The sequence below is a fragment of the Hemicordylus capensis genome, chromosome 16, assembly GCF_027244095.1.
Source record: "Hemicordylus capensis ecotype Gifberg chromosome 16, rHemCap1.1.pri, whole genome shotgun sequence".
Classification (NCBI taxonomy): Eukaryota; Metazoa; Chordata; class Lepidosauria; order Squamata; family Cordylidae; genus Hemicordylus; species Hemicordylus capensis.
Window position 1 is genome coordinate 14,510,339 of NC_069672.1, and position 20,235 is coordinate 14,530,573.

Below are 20,235 nucleotides of genomic sequence, written 5' to 3' on the forward strand. Positions count from 1 at the left end.
CTTTGTGGCTGCGGATTCTGGGAGTTGTAGTCCAACAACATCGGGGGTCCCAAGCTGAAGAAACCCTGCTTCAGAGTGTTACCTCAGAAAGGGAAATCAAATATCTCCAAAGAGGAAAAGGGAGCTATCCGATTTGGACACACACACACAAGGGTGGTTGGAGCTTTTGCATTTCCTTTGCCATAAAAAGACTGATCTGGGCAAGTTTTATTCCAGAGAGCGCCGATTTTTGCATCCCTCCGGATTTGGAAACCAGGTGATGGGAGTTGTAGTCCGACACGCCTGGGTGCCCAAGCATGGAAACCCCCTGGGTTAGCCAAATGGGTTTCGGCCCCGGAGTGTGCGAAGCAGCCCTGTCGCGTTAACCTGGGGTCCGCTCCAAAGATTGAGACTCTGTGAAGAGTATTCCTCCGGGCATGTGCAAAGTGTACTCAACCCCAAGGATGCAAAAGGCGCCCCCTACATCTAAGGCTAAGGGTTGGGTTTGTTTTTTAAAGATTATATCCCCTACTAATTGAGCAAAGAGGCGCTTTTTAAAAGTGGCGATCCTCTTTATTTAGCAGGGGGAGAGCAACCGGCCCTATCCATCCCTAGCACAGCATCCTTCCAGTGGCTGTGGCTGGTGTCTGCCTTATTTTTCTTTTTTAGATTGTGAGCCCTTTGGGGACAGGGAGCCTTCTTTTTATTTATGTTTTTATCTATGTAAACTACTTTGGAAAGTTTTTGTTGAAAAGCGGTATATAGATATTTGTCATATTCGTATATAGCATGTTGCCTGTGCCCCACGAGGCCCCATCTGGGGCAAGAAAGAGAGCTAGCTTGGCCGGCATATTTCCCTGGCAGACATGAACCATGGGCACCTTGTATTTTAGGAACTGAACGCATTGAGGAGGGCATAACTGCTGGGAGTGCATCCATTGCTCTTTTGTCCTAGTAGGCCAAGCTGCAAACGGATATCTGCACAACAAACATCTTTAAGATTGTACAATTTCCAGACTTTAGAGCTTTCCCATCGTGCCCAGCAGTGTCTTCACTATTCGACTTCTTCCTCCTTTTTAGTTGGCTTAACATCCAGCCTAAATAAGACTTCTGCTGAACTCAAAACCTTGCTCACTATTTTGTGACAGGAGTTCTGCTGAACTCGGAAGCTTGCACCTGACTTGGCAACATTTTAGTTGGGTCGAGTGAACCTGGGTTATTCATGTGATTTAGCAATCCTAGGTCTGTTTGTTCACAGTAAGCCAAGAGCTAAGAGGAGGGATGTTAAAAAGAGAGACCTGCAGAAAATAATGGCTTTATTGGGGGGGCCTTTGTCTGTTGCAGGTGGGCTTTCAGAGCAAAGGGCAGCCCTAATTTTTTTGTTATATTGATGTGGTACTGCTCTTTGGAAAAGGGCTTTGTGAACTCTCTGTAGTGGCTGTGAGAAGGGGAGCAGGGAGAGGCTCCTTGGCTTGCCTGTCAGATAAATCTTCCGCTGTTTACTTAAATCCTCAGTGTTTCTTCAGTTTGTTTGTTTAAAAAATTTCCCTGCCAAAAAAGAGGAAAATCCAGTCCCTGTTTCAGCCTCGCAGCCTTAAATTCAAGGACAATTGCGTGCCCATGAGGCTGCTGTTCCCCACCCTGGCTCTCAGGTGTACTTTTATTTTTATTCTTATTTTTAAGCCTCAATGGAAAGAGAGAACAGAGAGGGGTTCCACCCTTCCTCAGAAAACTCTTCTAAAAGAAAGGAAAACTAGATAGGAGGCACGGAACTTTAGTGGCACATATTTCCAAATTCGATTTTCAATATCAATGCCTAGTCTGCCTGCAACATGAACAGTAATAACAACAGCGAAGAGTGCCTGTAAGCATGTGCAAAGGGCTTCCCTTCCCTTGCCTCCTTCCAACCATTCTCTGTTGGTGGCAGATAATTCCGCCCCATCTCAGTAATAATTCAAGAGTGGATAATTCACTCTTTATGTAGGCCCAGAGCAGAATTTCCTGCCCCGGAGGAGAAAGCACATCCAGACAGTGACTCATGCGGATGGGTGAACTCAAATAAGAACAGCCCTGCTGGATCAGGCCCAAGGCCTACCTCGTCTAGCATCCGGTTTCCCACAGTGGCCCACTGGATGCCTCTTGGAAGCCCGCAGGCAAGAGATGAAGGCAAATGGTCTTCAGAGGAATCCTGCCTCTGAACCTGGCCATCAAGACTCGTCTGGTGGCTACTCAATGATGGGCCTTCTCCGTTGCTGCCCCTGGATTTTGGAATGAAGACTAGTAGCCATGGATAGCCTTGTCCGCCATAAACTCATCCAAGCCCCTTTTAAAGCCGCTCAAGCTGGTGGCCATCCCCACATCCCGTGGCAGAGAGTTCCATAGGTTAATTATGTGTGCTGTGTGATGAAGTCCTTCCTTTGGTCAGTGCTACATTTCCTGGCCATCAGTTTCATGGGGATGACTCCTGGTTCTTGTGTGGGATAGACTAAGAACTTCTCTCTCTCCACACCATGCATCATTTCATAGACCTCTCTGATGTCTCCCCTTAGTTGCCTTTTTTCTCATCTAGAACGTCCCAGATGATGAAGCCCTCCCTCGTGAGGAGGGCGCTCTAGTCCCTTGATCATCTTGCTTGCCCTCTTCTGAGGGCAAAGTCCTCTGAGGGTGCATAGGTCTTACCTTTTCCGGGGTGGGTGGGTCAGAAATTCTCATCCAAAATTTGGGGAGCCCTACTGTGGTCGTTTTCTTTGCCACCGCTCAGAGAAATAGGGAGCCACGCGTTATATTTATTTTTCCTTACGAGGAAAGACTACAGCATTGGGGCTTTTCTAGTCCTGAAAGAAGGCAGATAAGGCGCGACACGATAGAGATTTATGCACAGTGTGCATAAGTGGATAGAGAGAAGTTTCTCTCTCGTCATATTAGAACCTGGGGTCATCCATTGAAGCGAAATGGTGGGAGATTCAGGACAGAGAAAAGAAAGCACTTCTTTCCACAACATGCCGTTCTCTGGCCACCGATCTGGACAATGTTTAAAATGAGTTCCGAGCCTTGATAGCTGTATATTTCCATCAGGATCTGAGATGGCATGAAACACCAACCGGGGAGGGCAGTTTTCCTCCTTTCCCCCCTTGTGGGCTTCCCAGACGAACCTGGTTAGTCACTGCACACAACAGAGTGCTAGCTTAGATAGGCATCCGGCCTGATCTAGCTGGGCTTTTCTTATGTTCTTGTGTTTTTCTCTGTTGTGGCAACTGGGCTGTGGAACTCCCTGCCGCAAGAGTTTTGATCAGCTCGCACTCTGCCAGTTTTTCTGCAAGCAATTAAAAACTTTCCATACTGGTGAGCGTTTAATTCAGTTTAGTGGGCTTATGCTTAACTGTGTGCTCTGTCTGCTTTTGGCTCTGTTTTGTTGTTTTGGCTACTTTTTTTGTTGTGCTTGGTTGTTTTTAAGTTGGATTGCAAGCTGCCTTGGGTGACTCTGAGCTGGAGAGGCAGAGCAGGGTGTACGTTTTTATATAATATGGAATATGCTGCGAACAATCTATCAAAAGTGTAACTTTGTAGGAGTGTCCCTGCTCCGAATGGGAGGTGTTGGCACGCTTTGGCTTCTCCCACCCCGCCATCCTGAGAGCGGAGCAGATTTCTAGGCCAGGGCCTCCTTCGGCACTGCTTGTTCAGCGCCCTCAGGCCTTCTCTCTCATTTTTCCCAAGAAGTTGCAAAACTCCCGAGTTTGCCTCCGTTTGGGTGTAGGAGGCGCAGCCTTTGCCAATAAGCCACTCTGCCAAAATAAGGTGTGATGAGCCTTTCTCAGGGCACTCACTGAGTCTTGTGTGGCTGGGAGCTGCGAGCCACGCTGTTCCTCTCTGCTTGCCTAGCATCATCTTTTTGGCTCGGGCAGGTAGTTGGCACAAGGAACTGAAATGATAGATTCACATGGGGCCAGTGGCGGGGGGCAGGGGGGGCGCAATGTGTCTGGCGGGTGTGCTTCCCTCCTGTGCACACACCCATCCAGATGCCAGGAAGGAGCCAAGATCACCAGCCCAGGCACACTCTACATGGCAGGGCGATGCTACAGCTAGGGAAAAAGCATGAGCAAATAATCTTCTCTCCAGGAGAAAGATATTGCATTAAGATCTCTCTTGGTTAATTGTAAGGTTCAGATCATTTCCCCAAAGGAAACCTCGCCATTAGGGCTTGCTGCCCTTGAACCGTTAGATTGGAGTTCTCCAACCTGGAGTTCCCCAGATGTTGTTGGGCCACAGCTCCTTTTACACCCTGCCTCAGTGGCCAAAGTGGCAGGGGGTGATGGGAGTTGTAGTCCAACAACATCTGGAGACCCAAGTTGGAGAACCCCTGGTGATCTTTTAAAACTACCTTTACAATGTTTTTTTAAGCAGGAGATTTAGAGCACACACCCACACAGTGTGTGTAAATGTAACACAAATACTTGGAAGATGGTGACTGCCATGTGCAGTTCTCATAGAGGCATTCCCCCTTCTCTCTCACACAGCAATACGTCTTCTAAGACAGTGTCTAACAAATGCATTGTCTAAAAAAAAAAGAATACACATTTCTTCCTTCTGGCCTATTGTTTTCACCCATCTACAAATGTAATAGTCAAATTGACTAAAACTCATATAATGAGTTGGCTAAGATTGATGTGTGTGTAGAGAACTTGCATTTTCTAAGCTGCCTCCTCCACTGGGTTGAGGAAGGAGATTTCCAGAAGTCGTCCAAAAGCTTGTGGTTTCTGGGGCAGTCATCCAGATCCCCCCTACCCCATTGTGATAACAACAGAGTTGTAAAACTAATTACACTTTCCCCACCCCTTTAATGTGTGTTTGCAAATAGCCACTTGCAAATAGCCACACAGAGGCAAGCAAGATTAGCCTCTAGGCAAGCAAGCAGGGAAAATTATGTAATGCGATTCTATAATTATGTGATGTGATTCTTTACACTGCCTTGAGATTTGTATACTAGGCGTTATATAAATTCAATAAATAAATATAAAAGCTGGGTTAGAGTTGGGAAACGCTTCCCCCTCACTCCATGAATGAGCCACAAATAACTTCTGTTTGCATGTGTGTAAAGCTAGACAAAGTTAGTAAACACGTTTGCAAGTGAATCACTTTGGCAGATGTCTCTTTGCAATGTTGCATCCACGGTCCCTGCAGAAATCTGCTCTCCGAGGTGGGCCTCTTCATCCTGCCTAATGACAGGCCTGTCTCTGAGTCCTCCTCCTGTGAGTTGGAGGGACTTCTACATTGAGAGACAGTGTGGGGGAGGGTGGTGAGGCTAACAGAGATGTACATATCGGGCGGTATAGAAATACAAATAAATAAATGTCTCCAACTGTCCCTGTTGCCTTAGAGTAGTCCTTTAAAAATAAAATAAAAAATAAAATAAAATAAAAATTCCCTGGCTAGAGGTGTGAAGGCCTTAGGGGTGGGGGGGACAAAATGGGGGTGGGGGGCTTTTATTTTTTTTCCAGGAAAAAAAAAGAGAGAGAGAAACTTGTGTTTTCCCAATCCTGCCCCCCCCTGGCCTTCGCATCTCTATCCCTGGTGTGAGGAGCATCTCTTGCTCCCAGGACCATTGGCCAGAATCCTGCTGCCTGCACATTCTTCCCTATATCCCTACAAGTGAAAGGGGTGAAGATGTACTTCTTAAAACCTGGGAGAGAGATTCCCGGGAAGGGCCTGGATTGTCCCTAAGGAGAAGGCCTCTCCTCTGCCCCCATCCCAGCTTCTCAGTGTTCCAAGGTGGGTCCATCATGTGCCTCTGGACTGTGAAGCCGACTTTGCTGTGTGTGTGTGTGTGTGTGTGTGTGTGTGTGTGTGTCTGTATGGTGGCCAGGGCATGCCAAGCACCTCCTTAAGCGGCCCAAAGGCAGTGTGCTAATTTGCGGAATTTGCCTCTCTCTCTTTCCCTCATAACTTAGTCACTCTTTTATGGCAGCGAAGCGGGGCCTTACCGGGAGAGCAGAGCAAGTCCCGACAGGGAGCCGTGTGAGCTGCGGGTTGTGGCGGTGGCTGTTGGTGCCTTTGCTGTGCGTTGTGTTTGTGCGCCTCTTGTTTCTTTCTGCTCAGAAAGCATTAATGTAAAAATATCATTGCGTCCGCCACAGGCACAGCTCCAGTGAGAACAAAACTCTGCGCCCCGAGGTCGGATTAGGAGCTTGTTCGGATAATGACATCTGAAGAACAGGATGGCTGGGAGCGGCAGCAGAGCAACTGGGTGGGCGGGCGGGCGGGCTGTGCGTGTGTGTGAGCGGCTTTGCCAGAGAGAAGAGCCCTCATTCTCCCTTGCTAGCCAGGAGCAGAGCGCTTGGCGTGGTCTGCGCTGCCGATTCCAGGAGCTCTTGGATGCCTGGTACAAATTGCCTGGCAGTGCCCAGCTGGAGACTCCTTGTTTTGTTTTTTTGTTTTGAACAGATGTATTTAAAAACGGCTGCTTCCCGCCTCCTTTCACCACAGGAGAGCCAACTCTGCTCTCTCCAAGTGTAAGGAAAAAGGGGGCCAGTGCTGCAGGGCCATCCTTGGGTGCTGGTGATGAGGCCAGAGGGGGGCCTGCAGCAGCTCTCTCTTGCTGGATGGAAATGTGGGATGCAGGCAGGTCTGCAAAAGCTTTCCCCTGGCTCCTCAAGATGAGGCCAAGAAAGGCTGGTTCAGACATGGCAAAGTCATGGGTTGGGATTCTGTGAGCTAGCCTCGGGCTCGTGCCCTCACCTTCCCTCTGCCTTGTCTGCCAGCCCTGGTTTCCGATTTAGTCTCAAATGGTTGTTGCATCTGAACAGGGCAAAAACTGGCTTGCAAAGATCATACTTGGCCTGCCAACCAGAATGGGACATGGTGGCACTTTCCAAATGGTGGTTTCAAACGAGGTCTTGTGCAAATTTGCCTAGTTTGTATGACATGTTATGGGGTGGAGACCCAGTCTTGCAGTAGGGAGCATGAATGGTTCCCTTTGCTAAGTAGGGTTTGTCTTGATCTGCATTTGGATAGGTGACTACACGTGAGCACTGGCTGCTGTAAGATTTCACTTTAGGGGTGGATGGGGTTGTAGGTCAGTGGAAGGGCATCTGCTTTGTCCCAGCTTCACTCCCTGGCAGCATCTCCAAGTAGGCTGCTGCCTGAAACCTTGAAGAGCTGTCACCAGTCAGTGTAGACAGAACTGAGCTAATGGACCCAAGGTTTGACTCGGCATAAGACAGCTTCCTATGATGATTTATGCTTCCATTGGGGCTCAGAAAGGGAAATGGTGTATATGAGGGGAGGAGAGAGAGCGCATGAGCCCAAAGGTTGCTTGCATAATGCTGAAGGGTGGTTTGCTGTGATGGCTAACTGAGCCGTTGTCAAGAGCAGGAGTTTGATTGCATAGTTCAGTCGTGGAAACCAGATTATTGGCAAGGTTTCAAGGCTTGTTTCCATCCTTTGGAAATGAATTATTGATTGAATTGTTTAAAAGCCTGAGTGTACTTTAAAAAATGCAGTTATTTTTTTAAAAAAGTTACAGATGTATTGACTTAGGAGTTCGGTTTTGTGTAAGGAAAGGATTATGTACATTTGGCATGTGTGGCTACCAGTGTCCCCTCTAACAGGGATTCCCAGATGTTGTTGACTACAATTCCCAGAATCCCCAGCTGCAATGGCGTTTGCTTGGGGATTATGGGAGTTGTAGTCAACAACATCTGGGCATCCCTGTTAGAACGGAACACTGGTGACTACTAGGTATCTTTTCTTTCACTCTGAGAGGAAATGTGTGTGTGTGTGTGTGTGTGAGAGAGAGTGAGAGAGAGAGAGAGGCAGACTGAAAAGCAGCTTGTTCATGGAATACTACATTTATTTGTCTATCTATCTGTCTATCTATCTAATTTGTATATCACCCCAAACTTTCGTCTCTTTCATTTATTCTCATGCTAAAGTCCTAATTATATATTTTTAAAATCCACTATGGAATTTAGCGGTTAAAATCAAAGGCAAGAGAAGATCTGACAATCTACCTCCACATAAATTCCTGCCTGGGTTCAACTCTCAACTGCTTGGCTGCAAATATAGGGTCCAGTCCAATTAAAAGTGAAGCCACGTTTACCGTCATTGGTTTCCACAGGAGGGTTCAACATGTGCTGAAATCAGTGTCTTGAGAGATTTCCCTTTGGCTGAACCATGCCTCTGAGTCTCTCTTGTATTTGTACCACCAGCTCCAGGATAGGTCTACTTTGTGTAGTGCTTCTGAGCTACACAAGATGTGGGATTATCTTTCCCAGTCCCTTAATAAAGATTTTCTCTGATCTTGGAGCTGCATCAGTGTCATGATCCCAGTGCAGATTTGGGAAGCCTGAGTGTCATCAGGGGAGATATACCCTTGCTGTAGCTGTGTGGCCCACACACTGAACTGCCCTCGAGTTCAGAGTCATGCATATTATTTGGCAGTAGACTCAGGAGAGGCAAAAAAGAAAGCTCTTCATCCTATAACACACAATTCATGTATGGAACTTCCTGCCACAGGATGCAGGGATGGCTGATGATTTTAAGATGCTGAATAGCTAAACTGAACCTCCATGTCCAAAGGCAGTGTCCCTCTGAATACAGTTGCTGGGTGGGTGGCAACAGCAGGAGTGGGTCTCCTGTCTTTCTGCCCTGCCTGTGGGCTTCTAGACACAACTAACCCGTGGGCCACTGTGGGGAGGAGGAGGAGGCTGAGCTAGATAGACTTTGGGTTTTTTTTTAAAATTATTATCTATCTATCTATCTATCAGATGTATACCCCACCCAAACTTACGTCTCTTAGCACAGCAGGGCGCCCCATGTTCTCAACCACTCTCTGTGTTCCATGTTTAGGGCTCACCAGCATCGCCGAGAGTCTGTTGCCACCCACAAGTCTCAGCACCGCAAGCATCACAGCACTTTCCTCTTCGCTCTGGCCAGAGCCTTCCTGATATAGAGGCCAGATTTCACAAGGAGGAGCACATCAAGCTAGGTAAGGCTTTGGTAGCGTTAGGCAAGTATCATAGTTTTGTGGTTAGCCACTTGCCTCCAGCTGATCAGCTTGACCTACACCTTAAGCTAGTGGCATGCGGGTATATATATATACAAAGGGGTGGGCTGGTCTCTCTCTCTTTTGCTTGCATTTACAACTTTTGAGATATCTGCAGAAGTAGAGAGTCTGGTATGCTTTATAGCAGTGAGCTTTGATTGACTCGCATGGGGAAAGGCCAATAGTTCATTGGTAGAGCACAGTATTTTCATGCAGAAGGCCTCAGGGACATAGGAAGCTGCCTTCTACCAAGTCAGACCTTTGGTCCATCTAGCTCAGGATGCTCTACCCAGGCTGGCAGCAGCTTCTCCAAGGTTGCAGGCAGGAGTCTCTCTCTCAGCCCTACAGGGAGGGAACTTGTGAAATTCTGCATACAAGCAGGCAGGTGCGCTTCCCAGAGCGGCCCCATCCCCCAAGGAGAATAGCTTACAGTGTTCAGGTGGTCTCCCATTCAAATGCAAACCAGGGCAAATCCTGCTTAGCAAAGGGGACAATTCATGCTTGTTACCACAAGACCAGCCTCCAGAACCTATGGCCAGCCTGCCTCACAAACCCTAAGCTGTATGAAGCAACTGGCTTCAGTCTTTTAAGACTGGATACCCACCTGGAATGTGCTGGGGATTAATTAATCCTTTGTAAAGGATTTGTAATCCTTTACAAAGCATGAGGAGGGCACTACAACCCTCCAATAATTTTTCTGCAGCTTGAATTTTAACTCAGAGGTGTCTAGTTGTGGGCTGAGTTGAGGTGTCCAATTTCTCTCATACTTGGAATCAAAAGAAATGTTTTCTCAACCCAGACGCAGGTTTGCCTGCGTGAGAACTAGGCCAGTGTTGTGCTCTGTATATCCCTTTCTCAGTCTCTGATGGGTATAGCATTCCAAGGCTTGAGAGAGATTTTAGACCATTATGGGCCATCCAGCTCCTCAGTTTTGGGATAAATTGTTTGGTTTTCTGAATCCAGTTAAGAGAAATAGAGATGAGGGTATGTGGGTTACCCTATCCCAAGGAACAAGACATGCCGTGAACTTAAAAAATGTCATACCACTAATAAATAATAACAATTAAAACAAAATTTTAAGTGCCGGTTAGAGTTGGACAACATCACAAATCAGCATCAAGCTATAATTGGTTGGCTTTTTGTTTGTTTGTTTTTTTCCAGTTTTTATTGAGTGAAAATGTCAAACCTTGCATCAGTCATGCAAAAAAAAAAATCAAATAAATAAAACACATATATTAAATTTCTAATAGCACTAAATTCAAGTGGAAAAATATTCAGTTCTTAATAACATAGGTGCTGAGGAGACCAAATTCAAGTAAAATCAGAGCACACCATCCTGTTTTAGGATTTTTTTTTCACTTTCTGCATTATTTTTTTTGTCTCAAAACCTATATATAGCTATATATCTATATATATAGGTATATACATATAGATATATACACACACATATATATATGTGCATACATATTTTTTTATATTTATATATATATATACACATACATATTTATAAAACATTTAAAAAGAGCATTGGTAGTTCAAGCATCACTTCCTTTTCTCCCTCCCCACCCACCCCCACACAGAAAGAAAGAAAGAAAAGTTTTAAAAGAACAACAAAAAAGTACACGTTTAGAATTCAAAATGAGCTAGCAATGGCTTATAGTCCTAGTGTGCAATATGGATTTTATAAAAGGCTAGAATTCTCCCTCATAAGTTGTCTCTCCATTTGTGTGTGTATGTGTATGTGTGTGTGTCCCCCTTTTAAAATCTAGGGTTGTTAGACACACACCCCAAACCCCCTCAACATCTCGTTACTTTAGATTCCTCCCCCACCCTATGATTAGATTCTGCTTGGGGTGTCCATGGGTCTCCCTACAATTTTGGTGGCTTGCTTCCATTTTTGAGAGGTGCTTCTTCCCTCTTTCCCTCTCCCAGGCCCCTCGCAGTGCTGCATTTGTCAGATTCAATTTCAGCAGTTTTGAATAGATGACCACACTGTTGCCCGATGTTGCAACTGTTCCCTGCTCTAAATGGCTACCCGGAGCTTAGCGCCATCCCTCCATCTTGCTCTTGCTCCCATTTGGAACGACTACCAGAATCCCAGCTATGGTATTTCCTTCGAATACTGCGCAGGGGCCCAGCCCTGGGCCATGAGCAGCTGCCACGAGCAGCAGGACATTCCCAAATGCCAGCTTCCGGGGATACATTTATTGGCCCTATTGTTTTAAGTAATGCTGCACACCAGTAGCAGTTTGTCCTAATTGTGCAGCTCTACCTGGCGGATGGTCAGCCTGCAGGCAGCACAGCTCTTGGGCTGGGCGGGAGAAAGAGGAGCAAACTTTGCTGCCCCTCCAGCTCCTTAGGGCCAACTCCTCCAAGCTGCTCTCCTTTACAGATAAGGTGAATAGTCTCAGAGAGGATGGAATGAACTGTGTGGCACATTGCTTGAGAAAGTTCATGCGCGATCGCCTTGCTTTATTTAACGGGCAACTTCTCTGCTCTATGAAATCCACACTTAGGCCCATCAACGCACTTAAGCGTGCTCTGAACTTTTAAGTCCGCATTTAAACGTATGTGTCTAACCCTGTGTATGTTAAGTGCTTCCTCCTTAGAAAGAGTGTCCAGCAGTAATATATCAACAACATTGATATATTCTAATAAAAACTCTTTTTCCAGGGCTGGGCTGAAAGTTCTCTAAGCAAAACTGTGGTCTAACTTTGTTGGGGAGGGGAAAGGGGGGGGACCAAACTGGCCTCCCTTTCTGCTAGCTCTTTGCCTTTCACCGCCGCTTGTTTTGTGGCAAGCGTTCTGCTTCTGAGAGCAGATGCCACTCTTCACAATGCTCCGTCATAAAGTGGCATTGTTCTGAGGAGTATTCTGGTGGAGAAATGGCAGCTAGCGGGAATGACACGCTACCGACTTGCCAGACTTTGGGTTGGATGCAGGGGTGAGGTGATGAGGGAAGTGGCTAATGAATGGCGTAAAGTGCGGCATAACGGACAACGGCTGAGAAGTGGCGTGTGCTTGCACGGGGAGGGGGGGGGGTAACTTCAGCTGCCCTGCTTCTGCAAGTGCCTGTCTGCTTGCACCCTCCCTCAGTGGACACTGGCCAAGACTGGGGTGGAAAGAAAAGGTCCCCATGGCCAAGGTCTGTGGATGTGACACCCTGGGATGGGTAGGTCACCTGCTGCCTTACATCTGCCGGTGGTTTCTGAAGTCCCTTAAAGACGGAGGCACACGTGAGAAATGAAGATGCTACTCAAATTGGCGTGTGTGAGAAGGACCCCGAAGCACCTAGCAACCTCCCGGCACGTGGGGCTTAACCATGGCCTCTGCCCTCCCAAAGCACCATGGTTTCTCCGAAGCAGCAGGACCACACAGCGAGTCCTGAAAAGTTTCCTGTAGCACCTGCTGGGGTGAAAGCTAAGCAGCAAGAAGTGGGGAGAGGAATGGCCTCGGCCATTCTTCCCAAACGTCTGTCGAACTTCTCTCCCGGTGCCACCACACCAGCAAGGGAGTGGAGAGGGGGAAATAAAAGTCATTACTAATTGTCTTTTCAGGCATTATTGAGGTTGTAAAGTTGCTGATTATACTGCTTCTTCCCCTCCTCTTTTTTTGGCAGAGTGCAGCGGGCTTCCAAGCACACCAACACAAGACACACGATCCTGCAGCCAAACTTTTGAAAAGGGAGGTCAGGCTGTGTAGTGAGAGAGTCACAAGCACTACGGAGCCAGGTGCCAGAATACTCAGAAGGCCCCTTCACCGTGCCAAAAACTACAGGGAAAAGCAAATGCTTGGTGAGATTTCTTTACTATTTATCTAAAACTTTCAGATCCCACTTCTCCAAGGCTATGATGTCATACAAAGAGTCATGAAACCTTTTGTTTTCTTAAGTGGTGTTGGTGAGAGCCATAAGAGGCTGAATGATGCCAGAAAAAGTCCCGTCCCCCCAATTAATTAACAGAAACAACAACCTATCGATATGATTAGAAGCCACACAATAATAAACCAATTTAAAATTGGTGAGGCGAGGGAGAAGAAGATTGTATGATCAAATGACAAGTCTTAAACCTTTTTTGGTTTCTTAAATATCTGTCCAATTGGAAATAAAATTCAGAATTACTTGGTGGGTTCAAGACTGGGAGTTGTTAAACTATGGTTGCAAACACCCCATTCTTTGTCTCTGTACTGGAAAATAAACAAATAGTTACACTTGAGATAATTGTACATGAGTAACTGAATTGTATGGTATGGTACGACTCCTTACAGGGGGAAATATCATAATATTATATCGCCATTTTTTGCCTGGGCTTTTGCTAATCTTTACCATCTCCCCCCACTTCCCCAGCCTTAAAAAAAAACAACCACCCAAAAAACCCCAAAGTCTTTTCAGACCAAATTTGAGCTGTCAGGTTGCTTGTGTGTATTTGTTTGACGGAGAATTTAAATATAAGACGTATAAAGCTCACAGCCTTTTTTGTACTAAACTGGCATGTCCTTTGGACACAGGGGAAGGTTGTTGCCCTGTGGCCTGCTCTCATTAAGTTTCAGCAACCCAAAACTAAAACCACAACTCCTTGGAAGCCAAGGGCCCCTGGGGATCCACAGAGCCAAAATGGGCCTCGTTCTCCTCCTTTGGGTCTGTAACATGTTCGCTGTTGAGGGGTTGCCTGAACTCGTCCTGTGTCCCTGGTGCCAGTGGGAATGGTGCTACCAGGATAATTTGTATTCCAAAAGGGTTTCTTGCACCGCTGCCTCCGCTGAGGTTGGCCGAATGGATCAGCCTCTCTCTTTCTGTGAACTGTAAGCTGGGATAACTGCAGCCCCACAAGGGCAAGCTAGCCACAAGGGGTATTTCCCACTCTAGGATTCAGAGGGAGCCAAGATCCTTCTTGTCCCAGTCCGTTAAACCTAAGCAAGTCCAAATGAAGGGGCCGTGGTAGCTTCAGTTCTCTCCACCCTAAACACAGTCTTTCTAAGAGAGTCTGTGGTTTTCTGCTCCCCCCCCCACCTCCCCCTTTAACCTTCATAAAACGCACTTAAGCAGCGTACAAAGAGCAAGACTGCAAACAAGGGAGGAGAATGGGACAAAAGGAAACTGCTTAAATAAACCAACTTGAGGACCAAGTGCTGGTCAGACCTGCTATGAGGTACTGCCTACCCCCTCCCTTTCATTAGCAGTGAGGCAGGGGGCGTCCTGAGTGCCAAGGTCTGTGTCAAGCCCCCAACTCAGACATGGGTTGGCAGCATGGAAAGAAAACTATGGACTTCCTCAGCACAACGGGTGTCTGGGCTGGAGTTGGGTAAATCCAAGCTCTTCTCTAGCAACGGAAGAACCTTTCCATGGCCAGACCATGTCCTTTACTGCCACTGCTACTGGACAGAGCCCCCACCAGAAAGGGAATGCTCCGTGCAGGTGGGAGCACTGCAATATAAATAAGTTTTTCTTTCTTTCTTAAAAAAAAAGAGTATTATTAATAATAATTATTATTCTTTAATAACAAAGCAGATCTGGAAGATCAGAGAAGTGTCCCCATTCCCAGCCCTGTTCCATTAATTAATGCTTTTCTCGCTCTCATTTTCTTTTAAAATTGATAATAAATACCCCATTCCCAACCAACCCAGGCTGCCTGAGACCCGTGTTTCTCCTTTTCATTTGATGCTGGAGAAAGAGGGGGGGGGGAATATATATATATATTATGTGTGATACTGAAACCCTCCCCCACCCCAGTTCCCCCAATGGCAAAGAACATAGCTTGTGGCTTAAAGGAACCAAATCCTTATCTGCAAATATATATTATTATTATTATCATCATTATTATTATTATCATCATCCCTAGACTTCCCCATCGGATGCTAGCTGCCCCCTCTCCCTGAGAACGGGAGGAGTGTTAAAGGACAAATAAAAGCAGGAAAATAAGATAGAAGTTGGAGGGAAAGAAACAATACCACTCCCCACCCCGCAAGAAGCGATTTGGGGGGGGGAACCAGGGTGGGTGGGTGGGTGAGGGAGGGTACTGTTGCCCTTATGGTTAGCACATTCGTCCAGGAGAAGGGCTGCTTCTCCGTGGCCCAACCCATCTGCACAAGAGTAAGATTATCCGCTACCGCCTGCCACCCTGTAAACATGTGCGTCCCAACAGATGGGCCCCTCTGCCACTGCCACCTCCCTGCGGGCACAAGGGTCTCTTTGCATGGTCCAAGGATTTGTGTCCCGCCCCCCTCCTGCCCCTATCTTGTGCGCTTTCTGGGGTAGAGTCGGGGTGTTTCGTTTTGCGGCTTGCTGTCCCAGCGTTTGTTCTCTCCTCACATAATGGGGTCCTCTCATTTTTTCAGTCTTCTTCTTCTTCTTTTTTTAAAAAATCACATCAAAACCCTGCTGCTGCCTGTGTGTTAAGGGGAGGCTTCGGGGGTGGGGGTGGAGGCTTGTTCGCCCAGCAGCCTGGAAGCATCACTGTGGTCTGCAGCAGGAGAAATGGCCTCCCCCAGTTCCCTCACATCTTTAGCAGGCATGCCCTCTGCCTCAGGAAGTGACTCTTCAGAATCTGTGTTCAGATCCTCCTCCTCCTCCTCGTCATCGTCGTCGTCATCGTCGTCGTCGTCGTCATCATCTTCCTCCTCGTCCTCCTCATTCATTTCCTCCTCCTCGTCTTCCTCGTCGTGGGAGGAGTCGTCATCCTCATCCTCCACGTTGCCACAGCTGGTGGGTGCGCGCTCGCTCTCGGCAGGGGCCACGCCCTCTCCTGCAGGGGCTGCGGTGCCAACCGCCGCCTCGCCTGGCTTCTGGCTGAGGTCCAGGGAATCGCTGAGGCCCACCCCGGTGGCGTTCTGCAAGAAGAAGAGGGAGCTGCTTGCGTCGGTGCCGAGGTTGAGAGAACTGTCCAGGTTGACGGAAGAGTTCTGCGTGTTGTAGTCCAGCGTCGAGTGGAGGCGGCCCTCGGGGCCTGGAGAGATGGCCGGCAGCTCTCCGCGCTCCTGCTTTTCGTGTTTTCGCTTGTGCGAGTCCATCTGCGACATGCCCACCACCGTGTGCTTGCAGCCTGGGTAAGTGCAGTGGAAGTGGGAGCACTTGAGTTTGTACTTGCAGTCTGGCACCTCGCAGTCCACGCTGGAGCTGAACTGGCAGAAGCCGGCGGCGCTGATGACGTCCTGCTTGCCGTGGTGCTTGCGGTGGGCGGTCACCTTGGTGCTGTCGGTGCAGCGGAAGCCGCAGCGCAGGCAGTGGAAGTGTGTGCTGTTGCCCGAGAACTGGCAGTCGGGGAAGTTGCAGCTGAGGGAGGACTTGAAGCGCTTGAAGTCGTCCAGCACCAGGTTGTCGACGCGGTCGTGGTGCTGGGCGTGCTTGTACATGTGGGTGCGCCCGCAGAACTTGTAGCCACAGTTCTCCCGGGTGCAGTGGTAGTGGGTGACCTTGAGGGAGAACTGGCAGCTGGCGTCCTTGCAGTCCTCGTAGAGGTCGTACCGCCGGAAGCCCTCCAGCATCATCCCTTCGTCCAGCATCTTGCGAGAGGAGGCGGTTTTGCGCCGCTTGCCGAAGGGCGACATGTCCTCGATGATCCAGAAGCGCTTCTTGGCCCCTGCGGCGGTTGGCATGGTGATGGTGTTCCCTGGGGAAGGGAGAGAGGGAACACGGTCAGGAATCAGACCGAATGGACCAAAGGTTTGACTCGGCATAAGACTTTCCTTCTCATTTCCTTTTCATTGCTTGAGTACCAGAGTGCCCTGTAGATTGACTGCTTGGTTGCATGGGCCTAAGGGCCCGTTTGAGGACACTAATGTCCTCAAACGGGCCATGTCGCCATTATTTATTTTGACTTAATTTTGAGTCACTTTTCTAGAGAAGTATTGCTTGAATGCTCTACCCTCAGCGATGTTAGCAGGGAAATTTGAGAGAAAACCCTATGAGGAGAGACTATGGCCCTGCGGATCTGCTCCTGAAACATTGTCGCATTCACTGTTACATTGTCCACTTTATACTGATGAAAGAGATTTATTTTTATCTCAGTACCTGAAAGATCTCAAAAGCCACTCAGTGGAGACGATTCTTACATGTTTATTAGGGACCCAACAATATCCCTGGCGGTTGCTAAATTCTGTTACACATTGACCAAACTAAGAGACGCTAGAGCACAGCAATCGGTTACTGTCAAAGGTTCCTGATTCTATGTATTTGATAACATTTTAGATTTTGTTTCCATTTTTGTTTTCTCTCTTTACTGTGTATATTGTTTGATCTAAGATCGTAAATAAACAACTAACTAACTAACATCTATCACACAATAATATTGCTGCAACCTCCACCAACCCCCAAGGTCATGCATACACACACACACATTCATCTTGCACGGATCCCCACTTCCTGCCCCCTTGCAGTGATGATGCCGGCATCGGCCACACAGTCTCCTGGACCAGACCAGCACTTTGGGGGACCCTCCCCTTGCAAAGCATCCAGACTTTTCCAGTGGGGAGCAAGTTAAGATGGTCAGCCAGAGCACTGGGCACGATCAACTCTTTCTGCCCAACCAGAGAGAACAAAGAGAGATGCTTCTTTCAAAGCTCTCCTCTGGGCCTGAAATGAAGTGTGTTCTCTTGGGTCTAAAAGGCCATGTCATTCCCCAAAGGGCTGGGAAAATGCATTTTAAATGCATAGGGGTCAGCCTCAAACACAGAGGAGCCCCAGTCTCATGCAGGGCTAAATAATGTTTCAATTTTCTAAGCACAGAAGCCAAATTATGAGTTGATTGGCCTCCATGTGGGCCTTTGATTCTTCCAGCCGTGGGCCTTGAGGAAATGGTGATAGGCGGTACTTCAGCCCTGTGCCAACCACACATGCATATCACTACCTTCAGTTCCACCACAGAGCTGGGAATCTAGGGCTGCATTCAGACCACCTCTGAAAAACCCATTCAAATGTGAATATTTCCTCATGCCGGGCTTATTCGCTACTTAATCAGCTGGCTAGCACAACTTAAATAATAATAGTCTTCTGCAAATCTCTAAAGCTTTATGGTAATCCAATCTCTTTGGATACATGTCTTTTTGAAGACCAGTCTGTCATACTTAGGACCAGGACTGTAGAGAAAGATTAGTTAGTTGAGTTTTCTTTGATTAATTGGTTGGTTCAATATGCATATGGGAAAAAGCAAAGGTTTGGAAGCAAGACGAAGATTTGGTTTCTATGGTGAGGCAGCAAGCGTCATCTCGGAAGAGGCACTCCCTTCTATGGGAGAGATGAGAATGCCTCTTCCACCTGCAGCTTTTGTAAGTCCTTGTGTTAACAATAACGGGTTGCATCTACAGTAGGGCTAGCCCTGTTGTGAGAGGGATCTTCCCTGGCATCTCCTCTCTGCTATTGCCTTCTGAGGTTGTGGTACACTCAGAGTGACATGAGAAATAGCACTGGGGGTTACAGAGGGACATCTTCAGGAGCCTTCTGGTGCCTCGCCTTCCCAGAAGCTTCCTTGGCCTGGTTTTAGGGGATTCCTCCCTTTCCTTGTAGCCTCCAGTGCTCCATCCCACATTGTCCTTGAGAATCCTCCCAGGAGGCCCCCAACCCTCAGGAGTGGGTTTTGGGAAGGGCCACAGTGGGGAGAAGGGGAGCATGGAAGATCCCCTATGTTGGGGATGGGGCCATAGCTCAGTGGTAAGAGCATCTGCTTGCATGAAGAAGGTCCCAGGTTCAATCCCTGGCAGCATCTCCAGGTAGGGCTAGGAGAAGCCCCTGCTGAAACCTTGGAGAGCCGCTGCCAGTCAGTGTAGACAATCCTGAGGTGGATGTACGCGTGATCTGACTCAGTATTCCTATGCTTCTTTGTGCAACAGCACAAAATCAACTGTGGATGCAACCCAATACATAAAGATGACAAAACAGCAAATCTTCTGTTGTCTGATTAACTGGGGGCACCTTTTTAGTTGATTACATGTCCCCCCCAGCCCCCGCCTCAGCCCATTCAAGTAAATGCTGCAGTCCAACTTAGGACTCTAGTGGGAGCATAAGGAGACCGTGAGGGGGAGCCGGGAGAGAAAGTGCAGAACAGTTTACCTGCCGCGTCCTGAACTAGTGGGACGTCGCTTTTGACGGGGGCTGGCGTGGCCATGATGGGTGTGAAACCTGTTGAACTGGCGCTGGGCAAGACTATGCCCCTGCTGGATCCCAGAGTGGCACTTAGCAGAGAGTATGAGACACAAGATGGAGAGAAGAGATACGGGAGGGAAGGAAGGGGAGACCTGAGCAGGGCTTGTGAGAAAGATGGAGGCAGAGGTGGTGGCTGTGGTGCATTGTGGGTAACATCATCGCCAGCAGCAGCAGCAGGAGGAGGAGGAGGAGCAGCCAGGCAGCCTGGAGAAATGTGGAAAGAAAGAAAAAATAGCAGGGGGGGAGAAACAGAACAAAAAGAAAAACAAAACAAAACAAAAAACAGAACCAAAATGAGAACCCAGGAGTGTAAGCGATACAATGAAAATGGAGAGCACATTCACACGTACAGAGCAGAACCGTCACAGAGAAGAAGATGGAGGGTGTGTGATGAGCAGCAGCGCCAGCGGAGTGAGTATTACCAGAGGCCACGGGGCGGGCAAGAGGAGGCGGAGGGACCTCCCGGAGCCCAAGAGGACAGCCTGGGATTTCGTCTCCACATTCACTTTGTGACGGAGTGGCTGCCGTCCAGCAGGGTCCTTCTGGAGAGGTGCAATGGGCACTGAGACTGTTGAGACAGCGATCTGGGGGGAAGGCTGCTCTGGGGGGTCAGCCTCAGCTCTCTTCTTTCCACACCCACTTCCTCTGTCTTTCGGGTATGCAAGAGGTCTCCACTTGCCAACCAATATCTTTTCGCTCCTACTTTCCACCCAGCCTAGGAGGCCAGCCACAAACGACAGTCCAAGACAGGAAGGAAACTACGGGGTGGTGCTCAAATGCTTGGCACCATCCCAGGGACACCCTGAGGCCACACCTGAGGTCAGGACTGCACCACTCTGGCCCTCCAGCTGCTGGACTACAATCCGCAGCATCCCCAGCCACAGCAGCCGATAGATGGGGATGCTGGGAGTTGTAGCCAGAGGGCCAAAGTTGCGCAAGCTTGCTTTAGGCTAATGTGACTGGATAAAGTGGAGGTGCCAGGAACCCTGCGGGCCTTTCTGTCCTAGCCCACTGGAGGGCAAAGCTGGCCCTCCGGCTGTTGGGCCAGCTGATAGGCTACAACTCCTATCATCCTAGACTGGGG

General features: G+C 48.3%; 1 protein-coding gene across 12 annotated transcripts in view; it reads right to left on the bottom strand.

Annotated features, from left to right (window-relative positions):
• Positions 1–10,146: 10,146 nt before the first annotated feature.
• Positions 10,147–20,235, bottom strand: part of CASZ1 (castor zinc finger 1) — a 375,530-nt gene continuing 365,441 nt past the window's right edge. For 10 of the 12 annotated variants that reach the window (XM_053281208.1, XM_053281214.1, XM_053281206.1 and 7 more), the window contains 2 exons: positions 19,059–19,355; positions 10,147–16,623 (listed from right to left, as the gene is read on the bottom strand). In XM_053281208.1, the coding sequence (XP_053137183.1) occupies positions 15,410–16,623; positions 19,059–19,355 (1,511 nt within the window). In that variant the 3' untranslated portion in view covers positions 10,147–15,409. The remainder of the gene's footprint in view (positions 16,624–19,058; positions 19,356–20,235) is intronic. The other 2 variants (XM_053281217.1, XM_053281216.1) reach the window with 1 other exon arrangement.